The sequence below is a fragment of the Lonchura striata genome, chromosome 1A, assembly GCF_050655825.1.
Source record: "Lonchura striata isolate lonStrDom1 chromosome 1A, ASM5065582v1, whole genome shotgun sequence".
In the NCBI taxonomy this organism is placed as follows: Eukaryota; Metazoa; Chordata; class Aves; order Passeriformes; family Estrildidae; genus Lonchura; species Lonchura striata.
In genome coordinates, this window is record NC_140741.1 from 17190554 (window position 1) to 17200633 (window position 10080).

At 41.7% G+C, this 10080-nt stretch overlaps 1 protein-coding gene across 27 annotated transcripts in view; it reads left to right on the forward strand.

The window, feature by feature from the left end:
- CALD1 (caldesmon 1) overlaps positions 1–10080 on the forward strand; it is a 225761-nt gene that overhangs the window by 128248 nt on the left and 87433 nt on the right. For 23 of the 27 annotated variants that reach the window (XM_085570013.1, XM_085570018.1, XM_085570012.1 and 20 more), the window contains one exon: positions 9941–10052. In XM_085570013.1, the coding sequence (XP_085426139.1) occupies positions 9982–10052 (71 nt within the window). In that variant the 5' untranslated portion in view covers positions 9941–9981. Of the gene's footprint in view, positions 1–9101; positions 9241–9940; positions 10053–10080 lie in introns of those variants that run through there. The other 4 variants (XM_077783315.2, XM_085570022.1, XM_085570027.1 and 1 more) reach the window with 1 other exon arrangement.

Sequence of the window (10080 nt, forward strand, 5' to 3'; positions counted from 1 at the left end):
TCCTTTTTTTCAGCTAAACTCAGCCTACAGTGGGGGTGTATGATGTAGACTTTGAGGGACATGCATCTATTTTGTGATATCCTATTTGGTCATGTTGAAAGGCTTTGTGTTTTTGCTGCTCTTGCTTTACCTCTGAAGACAGGACTGACCTCCTGCTTCAACTTTCAACCAAAATGACACAGAATTGCTGCTCATTAGAGAGAAATTGATAGATCTACTTGGCAGGAAACAATCTGAACAAAAGATGACCAGAAGTGTGAGCTGGAAAAGCCTGGTAGAAACTTCTGCAGCTGGATCCATGTCCAGTGGAATTCCACAGATTTCCATGATGCTTCGCTGTGGAATAACTGGCCTTTCAGTTGCAAAGTGTCTGTCAAGGTGACGTGTTGTTTTGGTCTAAGTGTAAAGATATTGGGAGGGAAGATGAGTTGAAGTTTAGAAGCAACTGGCAACACCTTGAAAATACATAATTCATTTCTTCTAAGGAACTGGTTGGATTCAAAACACTAAGTGTCTCTTAGGGCAAAACTAGTTAAGCATCAGAAAACTGAAAAACTTTAGTTGTGTTGGGGTTTTTTGGCCATATTTATTTTTTCTTTAAAAATGTAGGGATGATATCTAAAACCTATTATTGTTGCTTGGTGTTGGCTCAGTAGAGCAACCAACAGAGACCCCCTCAAGTCTCATTAGAGATAATGTCCAGCACTAGGCAGAGTTGGATCCTAGAGCTGCATGTTTTAGCACAAAAAGAAAAAGGTTGAAAACACAAAACTGAAGCCACAGTAAGATGGCTACATTGTATCTTCATATTATTTTCTACTACTATTTCGTGACTGACTCTGTAGCTTAATGTATCATGATTTTGTATTTTGAAACACGTTCCAGAAAACATGTGGAGTCTGAAGCCTGGCTGAGTGAATATTGCTGTTGGAACCTTACCTTGAGATATGCTCAAATATTTCATTATTTTTAATGGCATCGCATTAGCTTTTTAATTCAAGACCTGAGAGATACAGAAAAAGTGTGTAAATAGAGTGCTAAAACATTTGTAATTTTTTTTTTTTCTAATAGAAATCAGTGGGAAATTGGCATTGTTATTTAACAGAGCAAGAAGTGCATTAATCTTGTGATTAATTAGCAAAATTAAGATCTTTGCTGGTAGAAGCAGATAAAAGGCAAAGTTAACTAGTGAATGATATCCCATGAGCTTGCTTCCCAGTGTTTGATTTCAGGAAAAAGTGAACATAAGTCAGAGCTCATTTGGGGATGAAGAACTTTTATAAATGGTTTTGTGGACTACAAAATCCCTTGTGTTTTTTTTGTGTTTTGCCTTATCATCATTACCTGGGTTATTCTCACTTATGGTTAAACATTGGTAAGGGCAATGAAGCTTTTACTTCACTTTGTATCTACAGCAAAGTGTTTCCTCAGGAGTAATAGTACATGTAAAAAAACCTGATTTCCCATAAGTAAGGCTTGCAAGAGTAAAAGCAATTGTGCCTTTGCATGTGTGTGCATAAAGGTACAAGAGAATGAAGTGATCTATATTGGCAAAATCTGAGATTACACCAGCTTCTGGCATGCAGAGTATGTCCATGGAATTTCATTGTGCATATTGATGATTCTGGCCTGTGTGGGTAGAATCCAGTCCTGACTGAAGTCTCTGGGAAGTGTGCCAAGGATTCCAACAGGACCAAGACTTCAACTCTAGTTTGTATATGAAGAATATTTCAGTACCTTCTGATCTTTGGGGACAGCATATTTGAAATAGTTCAGAGGACACTTGGAGGGGAGAGTCAAGGGTCAATCCTCCTACCATGAGAACCAGTGGCTGTGCCAGCAGCTTCCAGCTATGTCTTGTTTCTTTCTTCTTCTGCTAATGGGAAATGATAGACAAATGTCACAGGGATCAGGGGTGGGACAAGTACATGCAAATCCAAATGTCAAGAGAAAGCTTTGCCTGGCCCTTAAGTCAGTGTGCAGTAGAGGAAAGGAGAGGAAGGAAGTAGGAGGAGTGGAAATGGCAGTCAGCCTGCCTAAGGGAGTAAAGATAAATGGGGACTTTCACTGCAACTGACTGGCCCTGAGATGAGAGCTCTGCTGCTGCTGCAGCAGCACCAGTGCTTGCTGACACCTCTGGGACAGTGCAGCTCTGCAGCGCTCCTGCTCCAGGGCTGAGTTAGATCATGGATACAAGAAATGGACCAGCCATGGATCTTTCAGTTGCAGAACCCTGATGCCTTAGGATTTTAGCTTTTATATTGTTTCATATGTTTGTAATCCAGGAATTCTTTAGTGTATAACTCTAAACTCCATATGGAGTGTTAGCTCCTGCCTTCCCATTTTGGTCAGACACAACAGTTCCTCTCCAAGCCTGGGAATCACAGACACCTCACTGTCTCAGGCCCTGAGAAATGTAAACAAAAGTGAGTTGGAGGCAGGAAGCAAACTTGGGGTAAATTACTTCATTACTTCATTGAAGCTGTAATTGGAAGATTAACCCCCAATATGCAAATGGACCAAAGTTATAAAAGTATGAAAACCTGTGATCTGTTGTCCATTTTTGGGTGTAGCCCCTGCATGGGCTTTGTCTGCCCTAAGGGTACTGAAGGTCCTTCAATAAATATAACCACTTTTTATTCCCTTAATTTTGTCTGGCCTCTGTTTTTAGGTGGTCCTGAAAAGGCATCAATCCAAGGAGTGAACTCTGGCATGAACAAAGTCTTATAAAAAGTTCCCTGTCAACATTTTCATGTGGCTCTGTAGCAGCAGGAGCTGTCACAGGGCCTGGCACCTTCAGGAACATTTGTGAAATACGCTTTGGTAGCCTGTGCTGGAGGCAGGGTTGGTGAAACCTGTTCAGCACCTACTGCAGTTGAGGGCCTGGACCATACCCTGGTGCTGTAGGCCATCACTGGTTTGCAAACCACCACCTGGGAATCTCTATTCTATGTAATCACTTCAGATTTTTTTCAGGATGCCACCTGAGCAAAAAATCTGCAGTGATTACATAGAATTGTGTAATTCTATGTAATCACTGTTCTCTAATCTATTCATCAGGTTTGCAAATCCCCCACCAGTGTACATGACCTTTTTTCACTCCCATGAAAGATGAGATGGAATATGTACTTCACACCAAAAGCAGAGATTTTAACAGATGGGGGGTTTGATTTCCATGTTGAAATCCTTTATAATTGACTGCCTTCTTCTCATAGAGTCAGTTGTTTGGAAATATACACATAGCTGGAAGTGAAATGCTGGAAGAACTGAAAAAGGGACCTTGAGAAAACACCAAAGTTGGATTTTTTTTTTGTGCTAAGGTTGATTTGCCATTGATGAATTGCCCTTTAAGTCCTAAGAAGCATGGTCAGATGAAACAAAGAACAGCTACATTGGAATAAAACTGTCTTCATGTGACCTAGTATATTTATTTTGCCTCAAATCCCAAATGAGCTATTCTGCTTGGAAAGGAACAAAGCTGCTTGATATGGGTTTGTGGGTATGTGTGTATATATATGTATATGTACAAGAGTTTATTTTCTGCAGTCAACATGAATATTTAGCCAAATTCACAGAAACAATCACAGATGTGGTTTTGCATGAAAGGAACATTGAAAATTAATTTATGGAGCCTTACTGTTGGTAATATATGATTCCAGTGATATCTAACATCTTGGACTAAAGAAGGAGCATACATGAGGTGTGACAAAGGAGAAATCAATCCTTTGAACTCCACCTTTTGATTTCAGTGAAGTCATGCCTGTTTCTGAAAGACCTGAGTGGCACTGAATGCTTCTAAATCAGATTTAAAAGGGGGAAATAAAAATAATTTCCAAATTTTCCAAATGTTTTCTGACAGATTTTAATAAAAACCACATTTATTTGTTTTGACTGAAGATAGATTAAGGAACTCTAATTCTCCCAGATATTGCAGTAGGATGCTTGTCATACCTGCATTTCATGGGTACCAGATTAAACAAGTCACATTTAGACAACGAGTGTTGCTTGCTGAGTTGCTTTTAGCTTCAAAAGGGGCAGTGAAGAGGTTATGTTTTCACTTCTGAGGTGGAGGAGGTAGAAAGAAAGGGCAATGGTAGTCTTGGTGATACTGTACATGTCATGACATTTAGTCAGCTAATGTAAAATATCCTTTATGCTTCTCACTGACCAGTCCTTTGCTGACATTTGGAAGGTCCATGCTTTGACACCAGGGCTTTGAAGCCACCTGAGGTGGACACAAATGGGGAAATGGGACACTTGGATTGATGGGGTGCAAGTCATAAAGCTGCATGCAGTCTTGGTTTAAACTGAAATTTGATGATTTTGGTGGTAGTATTAAGAAAGATAAAGAAGGCAATGAGCAATAACTTCTGTCACCACCTGATCCTGCAGTGTGGACAGGTCAGAGCACAGTCAAATGTTTAGTTGCAAGCATGGGAAACCTTTGTGTTACTGGACTTGAAAGGGTCCTGAATTTTCTACCAGCTCCTGCAAAACTGGGATTCTGCAGTAGTGCAGGATGAGCCTGTGCTGGTAGCCCACTTTATTCACCAGCCTGAGAGGCTTGCTGGGCTCAGAAAGGAAGGGGACACACCTGAGGCACAGCATGCAAAGGTCTTGAGATACAATGGGAAATTCAGCAGATTTCTCTTGTTACAAAGAAACAGGCCAAATTCCCTTGCTTTCCTTCAGGTGAATGAGGAAATTGGGAAATTTGCTGTTGTATTAGGAGAGAAATAAGATGGAATGTGCTTGTATGATGTAGTCACCAGCCATGGCCAGCACAGAGCCTCATGCTGATGCCTTGTGAAGGCTGCCCTAGAAGAGATTGGACAGAGTTAGGGATTTATTAAAAGGATCTCCTCCATTAATCCACCTTGGGCAGCACAAGAGCCCAGCCAGGGCTGCACCCAAGATGAACCAAAATGGTCCCAAAATGCATGAGCACTCCTGGGAGCTCTCACTGTGATCAGTTCTGCTCCATTTGCATTTTGGAGTTCATTGTCCAATTCCAGCTTTAGCCCAGGCAGTCCCATCCTGCTTGTTTTTCTTTCTCCAGCCCACATTGTTTGTGCTCCTGGGCCTGAGATTTGGATTATTTGTCCTTGGTCCCTAGCTGGAGAAGGAATTATTTTGTCTCCCTGCTCTGTGAAGAGAGCTCGCCATCCCCTAATATGCAGCCCAGATCCACACACTAAAGCAGTGCAGAGTCTGAAAAATGTAAAAGCTCAAACCTGAGGCATCAGTGCAGTACAGGGCCCTGTCATATCAGGGAATATGCTTTTGTTTGAAGTTTCTTGGCTCAGTCAGGTTGAAGCTGGTTTAGAAGTTCAGGCTAAACATCACAGTCTGTGAGCTCCAGCAGGGATATGGAATGGTGACTGCGAGGTCTTGAAAGACATTTTTTGTTAAAGACATGGGTAGTCGTTTTCATTTTGCTTGCTGCCAGACTGGCTCCTCTGTTTTTAAGACCCTCTGGATGCTGAGTTGTCACTGAAACCAGTGCTGGGAATAGGGTGAGGACAGTGTTGAATTTGAGCCAGAGCAGGAGGTTACTTTGCTCTCCATTCTGGATTATACAATTATATGGCTGCATGTTTCTACTCAGCCAATTTATTGTCTGCTTTCAAAAAGCATATTCCCAACAAGCACTAGTAAAATATTTTGTCACATACTTGTAATTACTGCGTGCTTTCCTCTGATTTTCTACCTGGATGAAAGTTTGAAGAAAGAAGACAAAATTTTCAGTCTGTCACGGAATGAGACATAAAGGGGAGTGGGATTTGCTTGTGTGTGCTTTGTTCTGGGAGGGATTAAATATGGCTGAAATAAGTACTTTTTAGCGTGACAATGAAAAACTCAACAAATTTTAGCAATAAACCATAGTCAGCTGAAGATCAAAGGCATTATGTGAGGTGCAGAGAGAGAGGAGCTAGTATTGCTTTTGAAGTGAGGGATTTTTTTGGGGAGAGATGACATTTTCAGGGCACATTCTTTGCTGTGATTCTGATTCAAGCCATGTGGCAATGTAGGTAAATTCCTACAGGTTCCTCTTTTTAATCCGGTGGTGGAAAACCCCCACAAGTTGACTTCAGATTATTTTAGTGGTGTAAAAGCTGAAAAGATGCTGAGAGTCTTGTTTTGAAGTAGAAACAACAGAATGTTAAGTGGTGGATCTTTTCACACTAAGAGTAGCCCACGGTGCACATAGGTGTGGATGCCAGGGGAATAGAACTGGTCAAATAATTTCAGACATCCACATTTATTCAATAAATGTGACGTTCCCCCTCCTCACACAGCCCCCTTAATTATCAGGCTAGCCCAGAGATCCGAGGCTTTGAGGGGAGGAATATCAGGAGATGGTAAACATTTCCAAAAGAGGCTCTTACCCCAGATATGTTGGTTCAGCTCTCTTTATTCTGTGATGTCCATGTGGAGAGTGGGGCAAAAGAGGACGAACAGGAAATGTCAGGGGTCTCTATGGGCTTTGGACAGGGTGGGCTTCCCTGGCTCTCTGCCAACCCTGTTGGGGCAGGAAGGAGGGGTCCAGGGATATCTTGATCAGAGTCACAGGGTCCCGGGGAAGGGGGCACAGAGTGCCCATGAGCTCACTGGAACATAAATGTATATATATTTATGCTTCTTTAAAATTTATTGGTGTTTTCTAGGTGAATTAGATGAAAAGCACACCTGGAAATAATTTGGAAAAAATAATTGAGATATCAAAATATTTTCCACTTTAATTTGAACCCCTAAAATTTTATATTTAAAATAAAACTAGGGAATTTTTCTTTTTGAGGTTGAATGAAACATTGCTTTTGAAACAGCTTTCTTGGGATAGATTCCTCTTTTTTGAAAATGGAACTTTTATGGTTTGACACTAACTTATTAAAAATAAGTGTTCCAGGAAAATAAATATGCATTCAAAGAGTAGAAAAATAAAATGTCTTTGCGCACCTTGAAAGGTCATGCAGAGAGATGTTTTCCCAAGTGGCTTTGAAGGCAGGCCCTGGAGGGGAGTTGAGTGGAGTGTTACATTTTGTCCCAGGATGTTTTTATTCATGAACAATTATAATCTTAAAAAAATAAACATTAAAATGTGTACACTCCAAAAAATGGCTCATAAAAACCACTTCTAATAATTGGTACCTATGTCAATAAGTAAAGCAATTTTTTGAGTCTTCTGAGAATCTTAGATTTTATACTATGTATTTAAAAAGTGCATTTTATTATATATTGCATATTTTTGTGGAAAGGGGAAGAATTTTTAGGTGTTATTGTCAAGTTGATTCTCAGAGGCTGAAAGACAGCTTCTCATTTCTGGGGAGACAGTGAACAGCACTGAATAGTTGACTTCTTTAAGTGAACCTTCTGGCTGATGACTCCTTGTACTAATATGGCTTTGCTAGCTAAAGGTCAACTGTTGACCTGAACTCCATTTCCCAAGTGGCTTCCTGATTTTTGAAAAAGATTTGGATTGCAAGCCTTATGAATGTCATGCAGTGGCTGTGCCTCAGTCCTTTGAGACACTACACTGGGATAAACCCTTGACATCCTCCCAAGAAATCCATCCATCATCCATCCATCTGATCTTCATTGCACGACAGAAAAGTATCCTGAGGATGGGGAAAATTTGCTGTATCAGGGAACTCCTTATCACTGCTGGGCAACCTCCCCAGTGCTCCTGGGAAGGAAAAGAGAGGAGGAAGAACAGAAATAGTTCTGGGTTGTTGTTATTATCCTCCTCAGACTTCCTCAGTGAGGAAGGGCTCAAGCTTTCAGAGATGAGAGGTGGTGCTGAGGACCATGTAGAACAGTGGAGGATGGGCTGGGATATTTGGAGAGGGTATGGGGGTCATGTTGGTGCACAGAGCCTTGAGCAGCCCAGAAGGAAAGAGTGTCTTCAGAGGTGGAGAGAGGGATGTGCCTGGCTGGGTAGGAGGTGATGAAGGTGCACGTAAATCAGATATGAAAGCATATCTGCTTTGGGGAGGCAAAGCAGGAAAAAGCTTTGGGATTCTTGTTTCTAGCATGTGAGCAGTCATCCTTACAGCCAATTCTTTGTTTAAATCCCTGATGGTGACTGTGCTCCACAGACTATATGCCTGGTACAGGCTTAGTACCTGAGGACACTGTCATTGCACGGAAACCCACAGCGTGCTGCTTTGAATTTGTTTTGTAGTGTGCCATTCCTCCTTTGATCCTTGTCTCCCAGCCAGGGGGAACCACATCAGTCCTGCAACTCACAGGTCCTCCAGTAAAGAAACTGGGGCCAGATTTAGCTGCACGTGTGGGCTGAGATGGAAACGCTTCTTGGGAGAAAATGGAACATTTGCTGTTCTGGGTTCTTCAAGGGGTACCTAGTGCTAAAAGTAAAAACAAGATTGGCAAAAACCCCTGTTACAACTTGCTTTTTAGATACGTGGTCTACCTGAATTTTTAAAAAAGTAAGCAGCAGCAATTGTAGTGTCTCTATCAGATTTGCAAAATTAATCTTTCCCTTGAATCTCCACAAAAAAAAAACCCAGACAAATGAGAGGAACATCAACAACATCAATAATTTAAATCCCCCAATCTGGGAGCAAATCAAAAAGAACAATACCCCCAGGGAAAGTAAACTAATAAAATAACCTTCACAAAACCCCTGCCCTCAGCATCGTTTTAATCCAAAAAAGGGGGCAGAAAAGGCCACAAATTCCCTGAAGTCATGCAAGGCTTTGCTGGTGCCAGTGATTTTACAGGGAGGACCATAAATAAAGCCGATCTCCATCTGCAAACAGAGCGCTTCAAATAATGCCCAAATGCACCTTGGCTTCATTCGCCTCCAGCCGCGAGCGGCTCCGGAGGCACTTTTGGAAGTTTTAGCGCGGCGGCTTTCCCCGCGGCGTGACGGGCTGAGGAACGTGGATTTTGTGGGGTGGAAATGCTCCGAGCACAGCGCCGGGGCTGGGATTGCAGAGGAAGCTGAGGCCTCCAGCCCTGCACAGGAAGCAATCTTAGAGCAGGCCTTAAATGCCAGATTCCAGGCAGAGTTTAACTAACCACTGACAGCTCTGTAAACAAAGCAGGGACAAAAAGAGAACAGCTTTCCCTTTTCTGGTAGTCATTTTTTGGTTTGGGGGCTGCAGGGGAATTCTGTAATAGTCGGCTTGATGGGATATAAACCGAGGCTGGAAAGGGTTTGTATATGAAGAACTGTAAAGGGGAAAATACTTCATGGACTAAATCATAGAGAAGAAGGTAGGGCACGGGCAAAACGTGCGGATTCAACTACAAAAAAAAAATATTGCTATTCTTCGTTCTTTCAGCAGGATTTGTACATAGTTTGACTTCCCCTGGGTGGTATTTAAAAGCAGTGGCTTATTTCTCTTGTTTCTCTTTTTGTTCTCTTTTTCTCCCCCCCCCCCCACCCCTTTTTTCCTTTTCTTTCTCCTCTCGTTTTCTCTTCACTTTCTTTTTTTCTGCATTTCTGAAGGTGGGGGTGGGAACAGCCAGACGGGGACTAACTTTTGCAGAACTTTTAATTATCTGTGCAGCTAAAGAAAATAAGAACTCTCTTGTGCAGTGCTTTTATTGCTTGTGGTGAAAAATTGGAAGCTTAAAGTTAAAAATCCTGCTGAATTGTCGCTTTTGTTAGTGGAAAAGACCTGTGACGTTACAAATAGCTAGTCTGTGGCTAGCAGATGTATACAGTCCTTACTTGAAGCATGTTGATTTAATTTTAACTAGGAAACTAAACGCAGGCACGGGCTATGTTTATGCTACAAGACATTTCATTAATCTTGTTTATCTCAACAGTACTGAGGAAGTTGAATTTTTTTATGGAAAAAGAAAATAGATACAGCGAAGCTAAGACAGCAAAACAAAACTAAATGGACTCAGTTGGTTAGATGCATCCCTTGTGCTTTCACTCTCATCTAAGTGATCATCTCCTTTTTAGATTTGGATCTTCCCAGAGCTTGGAACACTTAAACACCCACCATGGATGACTTTGAACGCCGCAGAGAACTCAGGAGGCAAAAGCGTGAGGAAATGCGCCTGGAAGCAGAGAGGTGAGTTACTACATCTGGAAAATGGTGC